This window comes from Mus caroli, unplaced genomic scaffold (assembly GCF_978045245.1).
Source record: "Mus caroli unplaced genomic scaffold, Mus_caroli_1 scaffold_8, whole genome shotgun sequence".
In the NCBI taxonomy this organism is placed as follows: domain Eukaryota; kingdom Metazoa; phylum Chordata; class Mammalia; order Rodentia; family Muridae; genus Mus; species Mus caroli.
This window is the reverse complement of record NW_028227263.1, coordinates 118,655,590-118,677,194: the sequence shown is the minus strand read 5'-3', so window position 1 is coordinate 118,677,194 and position 21,605 is coordinate 118,655,590. Positions and strand designations below refer to the sequence as shown.

General features: G+C 38.1%; 1 protein-coding gene across 4 annotated transcripts; it reads right to left on the bottom strand.

Moving 5' to 3' along the window:
• Positions 1-266: 266 nt before the first annotated feature.
• Positions 267-21,218, bottom strand: LOC110299447 (vomeronasal type-1 receptor 4-like). 4 transcript variants are annotated; one of them, XR_015047993.1, is made up of 3 exons: positions 21,136-21,218; positions 19,437-19,583; positions 267-359 (listed from the first exon to the last, which is right to left on the bottom strand). XR_015047993.1 is itself a non-coding variant. In XM_085842009.1 (2 exons), the coding sequence occupies exon 2, from the start codon at positions 15,368-15,370 to the stop codon at positions 14,411-14,413; it is 960 nt and encodes a 319-aa protein (XP_085698135.1). In that variant the 5' UTR covers positions 15,371-15,765; positions 21,136-21,214; the 3' UTR covers positions 14,219-14,410. The 4 variants fall into 4 exon arrangements, 2 of the variants coding, with proteins under 2 accessions (XP_085698135.1, XP_085698136.1); XR_015047992.1 differs by lacking the exon at positions 267-359 and adding an exon at positions 19,017-19,319 and having other exon boundaries at positions 21,136-21,213; XM_085842009.1 differs by lacking the exons at positions 267-359; positions 19,437-19,583 and adding an exon at positions 14,219-15,765 and having other exon boundaries at positions 21,136-21,214.
• Positions 21,219-21,605: the final 387 nt, after the last annotated feature.

Here is a 21,605-nt window from a genome sequence, read left to right as displayed (position 1 = left end):
CTTTCTAAAAAGCTGTGGCACGCCGCCTGTCTCCGTATCTAGTTCCGATTAACGAGCTGCTGACCCAAGCAGAAACAGTGTTGGGTTAGCACTGATTCAAACTTGATTCGTATCCTACCGCATCCTCAGCAACACTTTACAAAACTGAAATTTTAGGCTAGCGCTAGCATGTGTACCTGTCCGTTGCTCCGATGCTTCGATACGAAGATCCTTTCCTTTCTTGTGGAGCTCCACACAGCAGTCGTTTCTCTTAGCATTCTTCAGGTCCCAGTTCTGGCGCCAACTGTTGCGGCCTGCCGGCAGTCCACAACACGAACGGTTCAAATGAGAATGGCAGTTCGAGCTGAAAAGAGAGGAATCTAGACGGGGCGGAAGAATGAATGGAGCTAAGACAACATTCTGATCAAAGCTCAATTTTACTACTTTCAGACACTCAGTTATAAAGGAAAGGGGAGGGAATCCAATTTCCCACCAAGTAACTCAGGGTCCAGTAGCAGGACGAACACGTGTATGCCTCCAGGCAGCAAAGGCAGGGTCCAGCAGTAGGCGTGGCAGGACAAATGAGAAGGTAGCTCCACCCTTGAGCAAGCAGGTTCCAGGCTGGGGGAAGGGAGGCCACAATTATGGAAACAACACCCTTCTCAATTGTCACAAATAATATGAAATATCTTGGCGAGACTCTAACTAGGGAAGTGAAAGATCTGTATGATAAAAATTTCAAGTCTCTGAAGAAATAAATTAAAGAAGATCTCAGAAGATGGAAAGATCTCCCATGCTCATGGATTGGCAGGATTAACATTGTAAAAATGGCTATCTTGCCAAAAGCAATCTACAGATTCAATGCAATCCCCATCAAAATTCCAACTCAATTCTTCAACCAATTAGAAAGAGCAATCTGCAAATTCATCTGGAATAACAAAAAAACCTAGGATAGCAAAAACTCTTCTCAAGAATAAAAGAACCTCTGGTGGAATCACCATGCCTGACTTAAAGCTTTACTACAGAGCAATTGTGATAAAAGCTGCATGGTACTGGTATAGTGACAGACAAGTAGACCAATGGAATAGAATTGAAGACCCAGAAATGAACCCACACACCTATGGCCACTTGATCTTCGACAAGGGACCTGCTTTGGTTGGGGAGGCAGAAACCCGGCCTGAGTAGGGCCACAAGCCTCTTCTGGTCTGACCAGCACCAGGGTAGCTAGGGCGCAGGGTCGGCTGACACCCGCCAGCTACCCACGATACCCGCCACAGGATCTTGGGACTTCTGGTGGGTGGAACACAGCTTCTGCTCCAATCCAATCGCGTGGGACCTGAGACTGCTTTAGTTAGGGAAGCAGAAAGCCGGCCTGAGTGGGGCCACAGGCCTCTTCCTGTCTGACCAGCAGCGGAGTGGCTGGGGCGCGGGGTCAGCTGACACCTGCCAGCTACCCACGACACCCGCCACAGGATCTTGAGCCTTCTGGTGAGTGGAACACAGCTTCTGCTCCAGTCCAATCGCATGGAACCTGAGACTGCTTTGGTTGGGGAGGCAGAAAACCGGCCTGAGTAGGGCCACAAGCCTCTTCTGGTCTGACCAGCACCGGGTTAGCTAGGGCACAGGGTCAGCTGACACCCGCCAGCTACCCACGACACCCGCCACAGGATCTTAAGACTTCTGGTGAGTGGAACACAGCATCTGCTCCAATCTTTAAACAGTGACAATGATAACAACTAACCCCAGAGATTACCAGATAGTGAAAGGTAAACGTAATAATCTTACTAACAGACACCAAGACCACTCACCATCATCAGAACACACCACTCCCACTTTGCCCAGTCCAGGGCACCCCAACACACCGGAGAAGCTAGACCCGGATCTAAAAGCATATCTCATGATGATGGTAGAGGACATCAAGAAGGACTTTAATAACACACTTAAAGAAATACAGGAGAACACTGCTAAACAGGTAGAAGACATTAAAGAGGAAGCACAAAAATCCCTTAAAGAATTGCAGGAGAGCCGGGCGGTGGTGGCGCACGCCTTTAATCCCAGCACTTGGGAGGCAGAGGCAGGTGGATTTCTGAGTTCGAGGCCAGCCTGGTCTACAAAGTGAGTTCCAGGACAGCCAGGGCTATACAGAGAAACCCTGTCTCGAAAAACCAAAAAAAAAAAAAAAAAAAAAAAAGAATTGCAGGAGAACACTGCTAAACAGGTAGAAGACATTAAAGAGGAAGCACAAAAATCCCTTAAAGAATTGCAGGAAAACCAGACCAAATAGGTGATGGAATTGAATAAAACTATCCAAGACCTAAAAAGGGAAGAAGAGACAATGAAGAAAACCCAAATTGAGGCAACGCTGGAGATAGAAACCCTAGGAAATAAATCTGGAAACATAGATGCCAGCATCAGCAACAGAATACAAGAGATGGAAGAGAGAATCTAAGGTGCAGAAGACTCCATAGAGAGCATCTGCACGACAATCAAAGAAAATACAAAATCCAAAAAGATCCTAACTCAAAACATCCAGGAAATCCAGGACAAAATGAGAAGACCAAACCTATGGATAATAGTAGATGAGAATGAAGATTTTCAACTCAAAGGACCAGCAAATATCTTCAACAAAATTATAGAAGAAAACTTCCCAAACCTAAAGAAAGAGATGCCCATGAACATACAAGAACTTTACAGAACTCCAAATAGACTGGACCAGGAAAGAAATTCCTTCCGACACATAATAATCAGAACAACAAATGCACTAAATAAAGATAGAATATTAAAAGCAGTAAGGGAAAAAGGTCAAGTAACATATAAAGGCAAGCCTATCAGAATTACACTGGATTTTTCACCAGAGACTATGAAAGCCAGAAAGGCCTGGACAGATGTTATACAGAAACTAAGAGAACACAATTTCCAGCCCAGGCTACTATACCCAGCCAAACTCTCAATTACCATAGATGGAGAAACCAAAGTATTCCATGACAAAACCAAATTCACACATTATCTTTCCACAAATCCAGCCCTTCAAAGAATAATAACAGAAAAAAACCAATACAAGGACGGAAACCACGTCCTAGAAAAAGCAAGAAGGTAATCCCTCAACAAACCTAAAAGAAGACAGCCACAAGAACAGAACACCAACTCTAACAACAAAAATAAAAGGAAGCAACAATTACTTCTCCCTAATATCTCTTAATATCAATGGACTCAACTCCCCAATAAAAAGACATAGACTAACAAACTGGCTACACAAACAAGACCCAACATTTTGCTGCTAACAGGAAACTCATCTCAGAGAAAAAGATAGACACTACCTCAGAATGAAAGGCTGGAAAACAATTCTCCAAGCAAATGGTATGAAGAAACAAGCTGGAGTATCCATTCTAATATCTGATAAGATTGACTTCCAACCCAAAGTCATCAAAAAAGACAGGGAGGGGCACTTCATACTCATCAAAGGTAAAATCCTCCAAGAGAAACTATCAATCCTGAATATCTATGCTCCAAATACAAAGGCAGCTTCATTCATTAAAGAAACTTTAGTAAATCTCAAAGCACACATTGCACCTCATACAATAATAGTGGGAGACTTCAACACACCACTTTCACCAATGGACAGATCATGGAAACAGAAACTAAACAGGGACACAGTGAAACTAACAGAAGTTATGGATCAAATGGATCTGGCAGATATCTACAGAACATTTTACCCTAAAACAAAAGGATATACCTTCTTCTCAGCACCTCATGTTACCTTCTCCAAAATTGACCACGTAATTGGTCAAAAAACAGGCCTCAACAGATACAAAAATATTGAAATTGTCCCATGCATCCTATCAGATCACCATGGACTAAGGCTGATCTTCAATAACAAAATAAATAATAGAAAGACAACCTTCACGTGGAAACTGAACAACACTCTTCTCAATGATACCTTGGTCAAGGAAGGAATAAAGAAAGAAATTAAGGACTTTTTAGAGTTCAATGAAAATGAAGCCACAACATACCCAAACTTATGGGACGCAATGAAAGCATTTCTAAGAGGAAAACTCATAGCTCTGAGTGCCTCCAAAAAGAAACTAGAAAGAGCACACATTAGCAGCTTGACAACACACCTAAAAGCTCTAGAACGAAAGGAAGCAAATTCACCCAAGAGGAGTAGATGGCAAGAAATAATCAAACTTAGGGGTGAAATCAACCAAGTGGAAACAAGAAGAACAATTCAAAGAATCAACCAATCGAGGAGCTGGTTCTTTGAGAAAATCAACAAGATAGATAAACCCTTAGCCAGACACACTAGAGGGCATAGGGAAAGTATTCTAATTAACAAAATCAGAAATGAAAAGGGAGACATAACAACAGACCCTGAAGAAATCCAAAACACCATCAGATCCTTCTACAAAAGGCTATACTCAACAAAACTGGAGAACCTGGATGAAATAGACAAGTTTCTAGACAGATACAAGGTACAAAAGTTAAATCAAGATCAGGTTAATGATCTAAACAGTCCCATATCCCCTAAAGAAATAGGAGCAGTCATTAATAGTCTCCCAACCAAAAAAAGCCCAGGACCAGATGGGTTTAGTGCAGAGTTCTATCAAACCTTCAAAGAAGATCTAATTCCAGTTCTGCACAAACTATTCCACAAAATAGAAGTAGAAGGAACTCTACCCAACTCATTCTATGAAGCCACAATTACTCTGATACCTAAACCACATAAAGACCCAACAAAGATAGAGAACTTCAGACCAATTTCCCTATGAATATTGATGCAAAAATCCTCAATAAAGTTCTCGCTAACCGAATTCAAGAACACATCAAAACAATCATCCATCCTGACCAAGTAGGTTTCATCCCAGGGATGCAAGGATTGTTCAATATACGAAAATCCATCAATGTAAAGACACCGTCAATAAGACAAAAAGACCACCAACAGATTGGGAAAGGATCTTTACCTATCCTAAATCAGATAGGGGACTAATATCCAATATATATAAAGAACTCAAGAAGGCGGACTCCAGAAAATCAAATAACCCTGTTAAAAAATGGGGCTCAGAACTGAACAAAGAATTCTCACCTGAGGAATACAGAATGGCAGAGAAGCACCTGAAAAAATGTTCAACATCCTTAATCATCAGGGAAATGCAACTCAAACAACCCTGAGATTCCACCTCACACCACTCAGAATGGCTAAGATCAAAAATTCAGGTGACAGCAGATGCTGGCGAGGATGTGGAGAAAGAGGAACACTCCTTCATTGTTGGTGGGATTGCAAGCTGGTCCAACCACTCTGGAAATCAGTTTGGCGGTTCCTCAGAAAATTGGACATAATACTACCAGAGGATCCAGCAATACCTCGCCTGGGCACATATCCAGAAGATGTTCCAACCGGTAAGAAGGACACATGCTCCACTATGTTCATAGCAGCCTTATTTATAATAGCCTGAAGCTGGAAAGAACCCAGATGCCCCTCAACAGAGGAATGGATACAGAAAATGTGGTAAATGGAGTACTACTCAGCTATTAAACGGAATTAATTTATGAAATTCCTAGGCAAATGGATGGATCTGGAGGGCATCATCCTGAGTGAGGTAACATATTCACAAAGGAACTCACACAATATGTACTCACTGATAAGTGGATATTAGCCCAAAAACTTAGGATAACCAAGATATAAGATACAATTTGTTAAATGCATGAAACTCAAGAAGAACGAAGACCAAAGTGTGGACACTGTGCCCCTTCTTGGAATTGGGAACAAAACACCCATGGAAAGAGTTACAGAGATAAAGTTTGGAGCTGTGAAGAAAGGATGGACCATCTAAAGACTGCCATATCCAGGGATCCATCCCATAATCAGCTTCCAAACGCTGACACCATTGCATATACTAGCAAGATTTTGCTGAAAGGACCCAGATATAGCTGTCTCTTGTGAGACAATGCCAGGGCCTAGCAAACACAGAAGTGGATGCTCACAGTCAGCTATTGGATGGATCACAGGGCCCCCAATGGAGGAGCTAGAGAAAGTACCCAAGGAGCTAAAGGGAACTGCAACCCCATAGATGGAACATTATTATGAACTAACCAGTACCCCAGAGCTCTTGACTCTAGCTGCATTTGTATCAAAAGATGGCCTAGTCGGCCATCACTGGAAAGAGAGGCCCATTGGACTTGCCAACTTTATATGCCCCAGTACAGGGGAATGCCAGGGCCAAGGGGTGGGGGTGGGTGGGTGAGGGACTGGGGGGGGGGAGTGTATTGGGGACTTTTTGGATAGCATTGGAAATGTAATTGAGGAAAATACCTAATTAAAAAAAATGTGACAACTTAAAAAAAAAACAAAACAAAATCAGAAATGAAAAGGGAAACATAATAACAACCAGTTGTGCCAGCACCATGTGTTGAAATGCTGTCTTTCTTCCACTGGATGGTTTTAGCTCCCTTGTCGAAGATCAAGTGACCATAGGTATGTGGGTTCATTTCTGGGTCTTCAATTCTATTCCATTGGTCTACTTGTCTGTCACTATACCAGTACCATGCAGTTTTTATCACAATTGCTCTGTAGTAAAGCTTTAGGTCAGGCATGGTGATTCCACCAGAGGTTCTTTTATTCTTGAGAAGAGTTTTTGCTATCCTAGGTTTTTTGTTATTCCAGATGAATTTGCAGATTGCACTTTCTAATTCGTTGAAGAATTGATTTGGAATTTTGATGGGGATTGCATTGAATCTGTAGATTGCTTTTGGCAAGATAGCCATTTTTATAATGTTGATCCTGCACTCCTCCATTGTTGGTGGGATTGCAAGCTTGTACAACCACTCTGGAAATCAGTCTGGTGGTTCCTCAGAAAATTGGACATAGTCCTACCGGATGATCCAGCAATACCTCTCCTGGGCATATATCCAGAAGATATCCAAACCGGTAAGAAGGACACATGCTCCACTATGTTCATAGCAGCCTTATTTATAATAGCCAGAAGCTGGAAAGAACCCAGATGCCCTTCAACAGAGGAATGGATACAGAAATTATGGTACATTTACACAATGGAGTACTACTCAGCTATTAAAAAGAATGAATTTATGAAATTCCTAGCCAAATGGATGGACCTGGAGGGCATCATCTTGAGTGAGGTAACACAATCACAAAGGAACTCACACAATATGTATTCACTGATAAGTGGATATTAGCCCAAAACTTAGGATACCCAAGATATAAGATACAATTTGTTAAACGCATGAAACTCAAGAAGAATGAAGACCAAAGTGTGGACACTGTGCCCCTTCTTAGAATTGGGAACAAACACCCATGGAAGGAGTTATAGAGGCAAAGTTTGGAGCTGTGATGAAAGGATGGACCGTCTAGAGACTGCCATATCTAGGGATCCATCCCATAATCAGCTTCCAAACGCTGACACCATTGCATTACTAGCAAGATTTTGCTGAAAGGACCCAAATATAGCTGTCTCTTGTGAGACTATATCGGGGCCTAGCAAACACAGAAGTGGATGCTCACAGTCAGATATTGGATGGATCACAGGGCTCCCAATGGAGAAGCTAGAGAAAGTACCCAAGGAGCTAAAGGGATCTGCAACCCTATAGTTGGAACAATATGATGAACTAACCAGTACCCCGGAGCTCCTGTCTCTAGCTGCATATGTATCGAAAGATGGCCTAGTCGGCCATCACTGGAAAGAGAGGCCCATTGGACTTGCAAACTTTATATGCCCCAATACAGGGGAATGCCAGGGCCAAAAGAATGCGAATGGGTGGGTAGGGAAGTGGGGGATGGTATGGGGGACTTTTGGGATAGCATTGGAAATGTAATTGAGAAAAATACGTAATTAAAAAAAAAGAAATGGGAGACATAACAACAGAATCTGAGGAAATCCAAAGCATCATCAGATCCTACTAAAAAAGGCTATATTCAACAAAACTGGAAAACCTGGATAAAATGGACAGATTTCTAGACAAATACCAGGTGCCAAAGTTAAATCAAGATCAGATTAATGATCTAAACAGCTCCATATCCCCTAAATAAATAGAAGCAGTCATTAAATAGTATCCCAACCAAAAAAAGCCCAGGACCAGATGGGTTTAGTGCAGAGTTCTATCAGACCTTCAAAGAAGACCTAATTCCAATTCTCCTCAAACTATTTCACAAAATAGAAACACAAGGTATTCTACCCAATTCATTCTATTAAGCCACAATTACTCTGATACCTAAACTCAACAAAGACCCAACAAAGATAGAGAACTTCAGACCAATTTCCCTTATGAATATCAATGCAAAATTACTCAATAAAATTCTCAAAAACTAAATCCAAGAACACACCAAAACGGTCATCCATAAAAATCAAGTAGACTTCATCCCAGGGATGCAGAGAGGTTTAATATACAGAAATCCATTAATGTAATCCACTCTATTAAAAAACTCAAAGACAAAAATCAGATGATCATCCTATTAGATGCTGAGAAATCATTTAACAAAACCCAACAGCCATTCATGATAAAAGTCATGGAAAGATCAGGAATTCAAGGCCCATACCTAAACATAATAAAAACAATATACAGCAAACCAAGCCAACATCAAACTAAATGAAGAGAAACTTGAAGCAATCCGACTAAAATCAGGGACTAGACAAGGCTGCCCATTTTCTCCCTACCTATTCAATATAGTACTTGAAGTCCTAGCCAGAGCAATTAGACAACAAATGGTGATCAAGGGGATACAAATTGGAAAGGAAGTAAAAAATATCACTATTTGAAGATGGTATGATGGTATATATAAGTGACCTTAAAAATTCCACCAGAGAACTCCTAAACCTGATAAAAAGATTCAGTGCAGTAGCTGGATATAAAATTAACTCAAACAAATCAATGGCCTTTCTCTACACAAAGGATAAACAGGTTAAGAAAGAAATTAGGAAAACAACACCCTTCACAATAGTCACAAATAATATAAAATACCTTGGTGTGACTCTAACTAAGGAAGTGAAAGATCTGTATGGTAAGAAATTCAAGTCTCTCAAGAAAGAAGTCAAAGAAGATCAGAAGATGGAAAGATCTGCCATGCTCATGGATTGGCAGGATCAATATAGTAAAAATGGCTATCCTGCCGAAAGCAATCTACAGATTCAATGCAATCCCCATCAAAATTCCATCTCAATTTTTCACCAAGTTAGAAACGGCAATTTGCAAATTCATCTGGAATAACAAAAAACCTAGAATAGCAAAAACTATTCTCAACAATAAAAGAACCTCTGGTGGAAGCTTCATGCCTGATCAAAATCTGTACTACAGAGCAATTGTGATTAAGAACTGCTGTTACTGGTATAGTGACAGACAGGTAGATCAATGTAATAGAATTGAAGACCCAGAATAGAACCCACACACTTAAGCTCACTTGATATTTGATAAGGGAGCTAAAATCATCCGGTGGAAAAGAGACACCAATTTCAACAAATTATACTGGCACAACTGCCAGTTTTCATGTAGAAGAATATGAATTGGTCCATTATTATCTCTGTATACAAAGCTCAAGTCTACGTGGATCAAGGAACTCCATGTAAAACCAGAGACACTAAAACTTATAGAGGAGAAAGTGGTGGAAAGCCTCAAAGATATGGGTACAGGAGAAAAATTCCTGAACTGAAAAGCAATGGCTTGTGTTCTAAGATCAAGAATCAACAAATGGGACCTCATAAAATTGCAAAGCTTCTGTAAGGCAAAAGACACTGTCAATAAGACAAAAAGGCCACCAACAAACAGATTTGGAAAGGATCTTTACCAATCCTAAATCTGATAGGGGACTAATATCCAATATATACAAAGAACTCAAGAAGCTGGACTCCAGAAATTCAAATAACCATATTTTTAAAAATGGGGTACAAAGCTAAACAAGTTCTCAACTAAGGAATAGCAAATAGCTGAGAAGCACCTGAAAAAATGTTCAACATCCTTAATCATCAGGGAAATGCAAATCAAAACAACCCTGAGATCCCACCTCACACCAGTCAGAATGTATAAGATAAAAAATTCAGGTGACAGCAGATGCTGGTGAGGATGTGGAGAAAGAGGAACACTCCTCCATTTCTGGCAATTGCAAGCTGTTACAACCACTCTGGAAATCAGTTTGGCGGTTCCTTAGAAAATTGGACATAGTACTACCAGAAGATCCAGCAATCTCTCCTGGGCATATACCCAGAAGATGTTCCAACTTGTAATAAGGACACATGCTCCACTGTGTTCATAGCAGCCTTATTTATAATAGCCAGAAGCTGGAAAGAACCCAGATGTACCTCAACAGAGGAATGGATACAGAAAATGTGGTACATTTACACAATGGAGTACTACTCAGCTATTAAACACAATGAACTTATGAAATTCTTAGGTAAATGGGTGAAACTAGAAAATATTATCCTGAGTGAAGGTAACACAATTACTTTTTTATTTAAAAAATCAGAAACAGGCTAGACAAAAGACAAAATCTTTAACACACTGTGCTATTCAAACTCGATGGCTGCATGTAGCTGTATGTAAATAGATCTATACTTAATTGCTCTGCACAAAACTCAATTCCAAACGGATTAAGTACTTCAACCTAAAATCAGATACACTCAACCTGATAGAATGGAAAGAGAGTAGCCTTCAATAGATTGGCACAGGCAAAAACTTTTTGAAAAGAAACATAACCACAGGCAAAAAATGACTGACAATAAATAAATAAGACCTCATAAACCTGAAAGGCTTCTGAATGACAAAGGACATTGGAATTTGCACAAAGCAGTAGCCTACAGAATGGGAAAAGATACCAGCTCTAAATCTGACAGAAGAGTAATGTCCAAATTATATTTTACAAAACTAAAAAAAATAGATATTAACAAACCAAATATTTCGATTTAAAACTGCAGAAAGAAGTAGACAGAGATTTCTCAATAGAAGAATCACGGTGGCTGAGAACTGCTTAAAAGTTTAATATCCTTATGTATCTGAACAGAACAAGTCAGAACTAGTTTGAGAGTCAATCTTATACTTATCAGCATTACTAAATTCAATAATACAAGTGAGAAATCATAGTGGAGTTTATGTAGACTGAAAGGGATATGCCTTCATTGCTGCTGTGGATGCAAACTAGTATAATGCATTAATGACTAAAGAATTTAAACATTTCTTTAAGTGCGTGTCAGTAATTAGATTTTCCTTTGTTGAGAATTGTCAGTTTGGGTCTGAACTCATTTTTTTAAATTGGATTATTTAGGTTGTTGAGTTCTTTGTAAACTTTGAATATTTGCCCTCTGTCAGAGGATATAGGGTTAGTGAAAACCTTTCCTAATCTGTGAGTTGCCAATTTGTCCTATTAACAGTGTCCTTTGTCTTACAAAAGTTTGCAGTTTCATGAGGTCCCATTTATTAATTTTTGATCTCAGAGTCTGAGATATTGGTATTCTGTTCAGAAACTTGTCTCCTGTAACAATGAATTCATGGGTATGTCCCACTTTCTATTCTATGAGATTTAGTGCATCTCATTTAATGTTGAGGTCTTGGATCCACTTGGACTTGAGTTTTATGCAGAGTTATGAGTATGGATCTGTTTTCATTCTTCTACATATAGACATCCAGATAGACCAGCACCATTTGTTGAAGATGCTTTCTTTTTTTTAATTATATGTTTTTGACTTCTTTATTAAAAATCAAGTTTTCGTAGGTGTATGGCTTTATTTTTGTTCTTGAATTAGATTCTGTTTTGTACCAATTCCATACAGTTTTTGTTTCTTTGTTTCTTTGTTTGTTTGATTGATTGATGGATTGATTGATTGATTTTTAATCACTATCACTTCTAAAGCTTGCGGTCAGGGATGGTGATTCCTCCCGAAGTTCTTTTATTATTCAGGAATTTATTTTTCATATAAAGTTGAGAATTGTTCTTTCAAGATCTATAAAAAATTGTGTTGGAATTTTGATGGGGATTGTATGGAATCTGTAGATTGCTCTTGTTAGGATGGCCATTTTAACTATGTTAATTTTACCTATCCATGAGCATGAGAGATCTTTCCATCTTCTGATATCTTCTTCAACTTCTTTCTTCAGAGACTCTTGGAGTTCTTGTCATAGAGCTCTTTCACTTTCCTGGTTAAAGTTACATCAAAAAAATTTATAGTATTTGTGGCTTTTTAAACATTTTTTTTATTTCTTTCTCAGCCAGTTTATATTTTGCATAAACGAAGGCTACTGATTTCTTTGAGTTAATTTTGTAACCATCCACTTTGCTGAAGGTGTTTAACATCTGTAGGAGTTCACTGATCGAACTTTTTGGGTCCCTTATATAAACTATCATATCATCTGAAAATAGCAGTACTTTGACTTCTTCCTTTCCAGTTTGTACCTCCTTGATCTTTAGTTGTCTTAATGCTCGAGCTAAATCTTCAAGTACTATATTGAATCGATAGAGAGAAAGTACACAGTCTTGTCTTATCCCTGATTTTAATGAAAATGAACCAACTTGCTCTCCATTCAGTTTGATGTTAGCTATTGTCTTGCTGTATGTGCTTTGATTATGTGTCCTCTTCTCTGATTTCTCTAATACCTTTAGTATGAATGAGTGTTGGATTTTATCGAGTTTTTTTTTTTTATAGACTAGTTAGATAATCATATGATTTTTTTCTTTCAGATTGTTTAATTGGTGGATTATGTTGATGGTACTTTGTATATTAGAACATTCCTGGTATGAATCGTACTTGATCTTGTTAGATGATGTCTTTGATGGTTCCTTGATTTGGTTTATGAGTATTTTATTGAGTATTTTTGCATCAGTGTTCATAAGAGAAGTCATTCTGAATTTTTCTTTGTTGAGTCTTTGTTTGGATTTGGTATCAGACTGACTATGACCTCAAAGAATGAGTTTGGCATTGTTCCTTCCATTTCCATTTTGTGGAAGAGTTTGAGGAGTATTGGAATTATCTCTTCCTGGAAAGTCTGGTAGAGTTCTGCACCAAAACTATTTGACCCTGGGCTTTTCTGTTTCAAAGACTTTAATGACTGCTTCTATTTCTATTGTGGTTATAGAAATAACCACATCTTGATTTAAGTTTGGTAAGTAACAATAAAATTGAAAAAATGTGTTATATCTTATCAGACTACCATTGATTAATTAATGCTGGATTTCAACAACAGGAAAAAAAAAAAAAAACAGAAACCCTACACACTAATTGAAATTGAACAATTCTCACTTCCATTATCTCTGGCTCAGGGAAGAAATAAAGAAATTGAAGACTTTCTAGAATTCAATGAAAATTAAGCCACATACCAAAATTTATAGGACAAAATGAAAGCAGGCTTAAGAGGAAAGTTCATAGCACTAGGTATCTCCATAAAGAAATTAGAAAGTTCTCATATCAGCAATCTAAATCTATACCTCAAAATTTTTTAAATAATTTTTAAAAAGAGCATGCACACAAAAGAGTAGTAGAAAATGAGATAATCAAACAGGGCTTAAATCATGCAGTTAGAAACAATGTAAATGATTCAAAAAAAATCAAAGAAACCAAAAGCTGTTTCTTTGAGTAAATCAACAAGACAGACAAATTCTTAGTCAAATTAACCAGAAGACAGAGAGAAAGTTTCCAAACAAACAAAATCAGAAATGAAAAGTGAGAGTGAGGCTTAACAAGAGACACTAGGGAAATGTGATGAATCATTAGGTGTTATTACAAAAGCCTATAATCTACAAAATTTGAAAATCTTAACAAAATGGACAGTTTTCTAGGCAGAGATACCATTTACCAAAGTTAAACTTCTTTCCTTAATCCACTGCTGCTATCAGCAAGACTGAATTGGCAGAAGCCAGAGGCTTTGGGCCACAGAATAGCAAAGAGATAAAGAAAGGTATAAAATTGCCAAAAGTAATCAATGTTTACTCCCTCAATCTCCTATGGCTCTTGCTTGCCTTCCTAAGAGAAATGAATTCTGAACTGGACCTCAGCAATAATCGTTGACAGCATGAAAGGCACAAGAAGGGCACATTTTTTGGCAGTTGGTTTACTAGCTTTTGTAAACATCATCTGGGCTAAGGAAAAACTGTAGTAGCTGCTAGGTGAGGTGTAAAATGGGCCCATAATAGTATGATCAAGCCGGGCGGTGGTGGCACACGCCTTTAATCCCAGCACTTGGGAGGCAGAGGCAAGTGGATTTCTGAGTTTGAGGCCAGCCTGGTCTACAGAGTGAGTTCCAGGACAGCCAGGGCTATACAGAGAAACCCTGTATAAAAAAAAACAAAAATAGTATGATCAGCTCATGTAGGCTGCTGATTCGACCAGCAGACAAAACTCTCCTACTAATTTTGATTTTGGACAAGGTGCTACCACCTTAAATTTCTTTATTGATTTCTCAGGGTAATAAGTGAGTATACAATTGCATAATATATAACACTTACATTTTACATATTTATAACTAAGTTAGGAGATAGGTTTGTTTTTCTTAAATGGACCAAATTGAATCTAGACATGAGGGAGTAACTTCTCATAAAAACACATGGTCCAAAAGACGGAAAACACAGAGAAGTAACATGATTTATGTTCATCAACCACCAATTGTAATTGTACAAAAGAGCAATGCACCCTCTTAAAATGGAAGACAGAGTATAAAAGGCCAGAAATGTGGACACCAGAGCCAGAATGTTCTCGGTGGCTCTGGATTCAGGGGAGTTTCTTCTAGAGACATGTGTTCTATGGATGTGTTGAACCCTTTGCTTGTGTTTGAGTAGAATGACTACCATGGAGCCACTGGACCAGGCAATGAGCACAGAAAAGAAGAATTCAGGGAACATCACCAATGCTGCATAGAGAAATTCAGTGATATTTTGTTTCTTTACTATTGAGCAGTATCCAAAATCTTGTAGTTTTGTCACATTTTTACTATCCTTTTTTATAAATGGGTACACAAAGATAATAAAATGTATTAGCATGTGCAAGACCCACATGAGGGAAATGGAACAGCCGCTGTGCGTTAAAGCTTTGACTTTATGATCCTTCCAACAGGATTTTCTGGGGCTGATGGTCATGGCCTGAAAAACACTCAAGAGGCAAGTGGTCCAAATAGACACACTTCTCCCAAATCCTTGAATATAGAATAGGAGCTCACATACAATACCATTCAAGAACTGTTTCAGTCCCCAAAGTGCTATTATGTGAGGCACTCCTGAAGAAATAATGAACAAGGAATTGGCTGCCAGTAGGTGCAATAGAATGAAATCTGTAGGTTTTAATCTGCATTTTCTGTAGTAAAGGACTAGATAGTAGAACATAAGAGAGAAATTTACCAGAATTCCAACAGTAGTTTGTGATAATAAAATGATTCTGGTAGTCAGATTCCAGAAGTCTATTCTGTGCTTCATCATAATTTCCTTTAGAATACCAACTGATTATAGCTGGGGGGTGAAAGAAGATGCCATTAACCATGGAGCTTTAGAGAGGCTGAAACAAAAAATATCCTGGAACTTCAAGAATACAGGATCAATATAAACCACGTAAAATGCCTCATCCACAAAATTTTGACAGGAGTAGTCATTTTCCGTGTGTGTTTTTGTGGGATTTCCCAATAACTCATAATGTGCATATTTATGAGAAGACATCCATCAAGATTCCTTGAAAATGCAGCATTCAGGATAATGTGATGTTGGTTCATGAGAAACAAGTAAAACTGACATGCAATGTAAACAAATGTAAAGTAAAACTTTCAAAATACACTGATATTTGGTATTCATGTTGTAAAAGAAATCAGCTTCAATAACAACTATGAAAATGAAACAAAACGTTTTTTTATTGATTATTTGGGAGATTCACAGAACTTAACCTGATCTCATTCAATTCCACATCTTTCCAGATTTTCCCCAATGAAATGATTACCCAAAGAAGAAGAAAAAAGTAATTAAAATATTAATTCCAATGTGTTTTATGCATATATTCTCTAGAGTATGGTCGGTTTTCTCTAATAAGACAATTCCTAATGCATGTCTCATCTAAAACCCAAAGATGAGTAATGAGAAATACATAAAACCACTCAAAATATGTCTATAGTCTCTTGACAGGGCAACTGTCCCTATATCTTTTATTTGTTGGAGTCATCTTTGGTTTAACCTGTAATTGACCCTGCCTTTTCTACAACCTCCCACAAAAAGTTCCATTGGAACATATATTACCCTATTCAATATGATGGGAGTCCAAGTGCCCCACAAATTGCATGGTTCTGAATTATGTTATAATGCTTGATCTCTTTGCTTCCGGATTCCAACTGCTAACCAGGATATAGATTTTCTGAATTTTTACCTTTAAAAAACTCCATGTAAAATGACCTCCAGGCTGCTATATGAGAAATGTTTCTCTTTAGACAGTCCTCAAGTCTGTTAAATACAAACTATGAATAAGTACTTTGTTGAGGCTCAGTGGTTTTCAAGTCTTTATTCCACAAGAGTCTTAGACATGAACAAAAACTTATGTCATAGTAAGTTAATAGCTAGCTCTTATAAAAAGTCATACCACATAGGCATACATAAATATATACACAATGTGGTTAGGACTGTTAGAGAAATGGCAATATCTGGTGTGATCAAATCTCACTAATGCACAAAAGAATAAAAATAGGCAAAATATGCCAGTAGGAATGGCAAGGATAATGATAATATCTGATGAATAATAACTAATAACTACTGCTGAAATGTTCAGTGACTCTACTGAAACATTTTCTGCAATAATCATGCACAAATCAGAAGCTGAGAATGAATATGGTAAAAAAGAATTCAATGCATCAGGTAGGCCATCAATGCAGTGTAACAAAAGGAAACTCTCATAATATAAATATAAATCAAGGAAATAAAGTTGAAAATATCAAACATGGACATCCTTGTTATTAAACTCAGAATCTCAGGCCCTTGCAATGGCTGTGAATGTCACTGTAAACATTTTAAAATAGGCCACATCTTCTGAGGTGGAGTAAACATAGCTCTACACAGCAGTAATCACATTCATTTTTTCCCTGATATTCTATTCAATATTAAATTTTCTGAGAAACATATTGAATAATTACAAGGTAATTTGTGACCGGAGGTATTTTTATAAGGTGTACTTCAACCTGTTTAATTTTTGAAATTAAAATACAGTTGTACCTTCCTTCTCTCCAGTGCCTCCAAGAAGGCACACACCTATTCTCACAAATTGTTGGCCTCTGGCTTCTTTTCTTTAATTGCTGTTACAAATATATATGTATATGTTTGGATTTATATTTATAGATATATAAAATCTACTCAGTTTGTAAAATGTTACTTGCATGTATTCATGTGTATGGTTTCAGTGTTGACCATTTAGCAATGGATAACCAAATTAGGAGGCTCTTCCTGGAGGAAGAATATTTTCTTCTATTGTTGCAATCCTTCATCTAATTTCTAAAGATAGAAAGCTCTCATTGCAAAACAAGGAGACCCTGACAAAAACACAACTAATCTAAATGCAGAAAACAATCAAAGAAACAAAAACTTTTCACAATCTAGAATATTGTTCCCATTTTGTACCACCAGTTGCACCACCCACAATACAACTACTGCACTCATAGCTTAGGGAACATTGTGGTAGAGGACACAGAAAGATTCTAATAGTCAGAGGGACAAATATCTGCTGCTATACTGCTTCTATTAGAAATGTTGAGGAAGCTACACATATGATGTCTCAGCATATGATGACGGCCTAAACAAACCTGAACATTCACACCAAGAGATGTGAAAAGAGGAAAGGGGAGAATTGCACTAGGAATCAGTAATCCCATTGTTAAATATAACAACACGTATCTGGAGAGATGGCTTAGAGGTTAAGAGTGTTAACTGGGGCTGGAGAGATGGTCCTGAGCTCAACCCCCAGCAACCACATGCTGACCCACAACCATCTGTAATGGGATGGTTGAGTTCGAGGCCAGCCTGGTCTACAGAATGAGTTTCAGGACAGCCAGGACTACACAGAGAAACCCTGTCTCGAAAAACACCCTCTTCTGGTGTGTCTGAAGACAGCAATAAGTGTACTCATGCATAAAATAAATAAATCTCTTTAAAAAAAAAAGTGTTGACTGGTCTTCTACAGGTTCTCATTTCAGGTCCTAGCAATCACATGGTGTCTCATAACCATATAAAACAAGGTTTAGTGCCCTCTTTTGGCTGGCTGGCATACAGGAAGGTAGAATACTGTATATATAATAAATAAATAAATCATAATAAAGAATAGCAAACAAACCAGTTGACTTTTTATATCATCCAGTAGGTATGGGAGCATTCACCAGCAGACCACACACACATGCTCAGTGGCAGCCCATGATTTATTACCTGATATGCACAAAACAGAATTCTACATACCAGTTCTAGCCTAAGGAGATTGCATGTCATCTCAGCAATGATAGGAATGGGTAGCTGCGATTGCCAGAATGATAAGTTTCACTGAGATCACCATGTACCTGAAATTATGAAGTCATCATTACCACTGAAATGTAATACCCCACAGGTAAATATTAACTTTGTCTTATTTTGATGAGAGTTGAAATATAATGGAAATTATAATTTTAAAAGACTTATTTTTATTGTATGTGTATCAATCTGTATCATTCAAATTCTTCAGCTTTTCTTACCCAATCATATTTTATAGTCTGGATGAACATAGCTCCTAAAGATGAATACCAGTCCTGATTTCCCTCTGTTTCCCTCTGTTTCCTTCTATGTTCTTTCAGTATATTATATTCACTGGTATATCAGGCAGAAATAACATGGCCCTAGTAGCTCTGCAGAGCCAGCTACTAGGGGGACTTATTTATCGTACATTCACCCATATGTGCATATTTCCTCTCAAGGAAAAGTTAAGTTGTATTCTTCAATTTCTCTGCTTCAAAAGTTCTCACATTGATCACATTGGACCAGTGTATACTGACCTCGTGAACATGTTTTGACAGATGTCTTCCTTCTTTGTCTAGAAGACTCCTCAGTGTGGGCATCACTGATGCAGATTGTTCCCTAATTTTCTTTTTTTTTTTTTTGGTTTTTCGAGACAGGGTTTCTCTGTGTAGTCCTGGCTGTCCTGAAACTCATTCTGTAGACCAGGCTGGCCTCGAACTCAGAAATCCGCCTGCCTCTGCCTCCCAAGTGCTGGGATTAAAGGCGTGCGCCACCACGCCCGGCCCTAATTTTCATTGTATCTTGTCCTAGGCCATGATAAGGTCCCCACCTCCATATTCAATATTAGTTTTTTTGTTTCTATGGATTACAAGTTAGACTTAATTTTATTTTCTACTGCTTCTACAATACTCATTGCATCCAGAACCTTAAAAGAAATGGAAAATGAAAATTTTTATTAATTAAATGTAAAAGAGTCTACAGTGGTAAGAATTTATGAGTCAATGCTATCCTTATAATAAATAAATACATAATAAATAAATACCTTTTTACTGTTTATAACTGTCTGATATTGATCGTGGTTTCACTGTCAAGACGTACAATTATAAACCAAAGGGAAAAGTGCCTCTGGAAATCCAAAAACTCTTTATTTCAAAGTAGCTCCTGGAAGGTCTTGTGCTTGGCTTGTGTGCTGAAAACACAGGAACCTCAGTTTCTAATCACAAGGCTATACGAGTTGGTCTATTACTTTTCTGCTTTCTATGCAGTTTGGTTTCTCTACCTGATATGTTGTATATTGTATACTTTTGGCGGTAGGAACTTTTCATTTGGGGGGACTATAATGATGATTAAATTGTAAAGAACACTTGCTGCTGTTGCAGAGAATCTGAGTTTTGCTCCCAACACCCCAAAACTTCCTGTAAGTCCAGTTCCAGGACATTCACACACTCTCTTCTGTTCTTTGAGGACACTGCATTCTCATTGTGCACATACATGCATGTGGGTAAATCATTCCTCCACACAAAATCAAAATAAATAATAAAAAAATCTTGTAAAAAATATTCTTTCATTTTGAAGTAAAGGGTTATTTAAAGGGCAAATGACAAACTTAAATAAGATTTTACTAAACTGCATAAATCTCACCTGGTTTTTAAAAAGCAAAAACAAACAAAACAAAAACTGTCTCACCTCCCAGTTCCAATTCACAAGCATGGGATAGATTTGGTGTTTAATGTCCCCAGAAATATGCACCCCTTTCATTGAGGGGAAAAGGATGTACTGTTAAGTACAGATGAATTACCAACTCCATTACTCTGTACAAAGTGAATCATGGAAAACCACTGTGTGCTGACTTAGCAAGATAAGAATATCGAGTCACGAAAATATTTTATTCAAAATTCTGTATATACTTTTACTTCTTATACTGATGAACTCATTATAATAAAAGTTGTAATTCAGTCAAAGAGAAGATGCATCTGAGATACACATAAGAGCATCTGAAAAATGAATTAGGTTTAGACATGCATGTAGATGAGGAGTAGAACCCAGACCCCCCAATGACAAGGGCCATTAGCAACAGCAATAAACACTGAGGAGAGGCATGGTCAGGTTATGCCTAACATTAGAGTGTGACTAAACCAAGAGATAACACAATAACAGTTGGTCCCAGCCTGATCCTCATACTGTAGCTTTGCTTCAGTATTACCTTGCAAAGTTAAAGAGGGAGGTTTCAAACAACTTTCACACCAGGGATTATTCACTGTAGACGCAGCTGCTTCTATTACTCATGAATATACTGTCACACAAGAATGTATTTTACACTAAAAACAGATTCATGTCCTGCATCTCCCTGTGGTAGCATGCTTCTAATAGTTCCATGATAATGTTTAGTATGGTCTGGAACCATGAAAAGGTCACCTATAATAATAATATCTACATACCATACAAGGTAAGGTGTGTTATCACAGTGACTTACTTCTACAGCATCTTCAGAGTTTGACTGAGTTATCTTTGTGTTTACTACAGTCATCTTCCGTGGGAAATTTATATTAGAGTAATAACCAACAGGGATGCTCACAAGATAGGAACAATTCTATCTTTCTCACACACCTCTTAGATATAAAATATTTCCATCTCTTATATGGATCAGTTCTACCCAAGATTCTCATCACCAAACATGAGACCTTACTCGAGCCTCTTGTTTGCTGGCTCTACAGCACACTTTTGAAATATAAGACACTCACCTGGCGTCTTGGTCTGCAGCATGGTGAGCTCAGTGTACAGACCCTGACTTCGTAATAACCAGCACTGTGGAAGAGGGAGGCAGCTGAAGCCTGAGATAAAGGACGATGACTCTGTGACCTCATCTCCCTCCAGAATGACAATTTCCATTTCATCTGTAGTGGAAATGACAGCACAGCCTTTGGGAGACAAAATCATTTCTGAAACTTTTTCTAGTTGCAAATTTAAAAGTTTTTCATGAATGTCCCCTAACAGACAATTTGTTTTGAAGTGGTGTTATGATTTCAGGATCCCTGAAGTCTAACCAGCTCTTCAGTGGACGGTGCTAGAAACCTTAATATAATATTCATGAGAAATTTACAGAAGTCTCTTTGTCTCATTGGATTCAGGCTTCTCTGACTTTTTCCAACACATATCAAGTTAGTTCTTTTTTTAAAAGATTTTAGAGCATTTACTACTTAAATGCTTTTGG

Coding starts and splice junctions, on each gene's coding strand:
- LOC110299447 (XM_085842009.1), bottom strand. CDS start 15,370: ATGATGAAGCACAGAATAGACTTCTGGAATCTGACTACCAGAATCATT.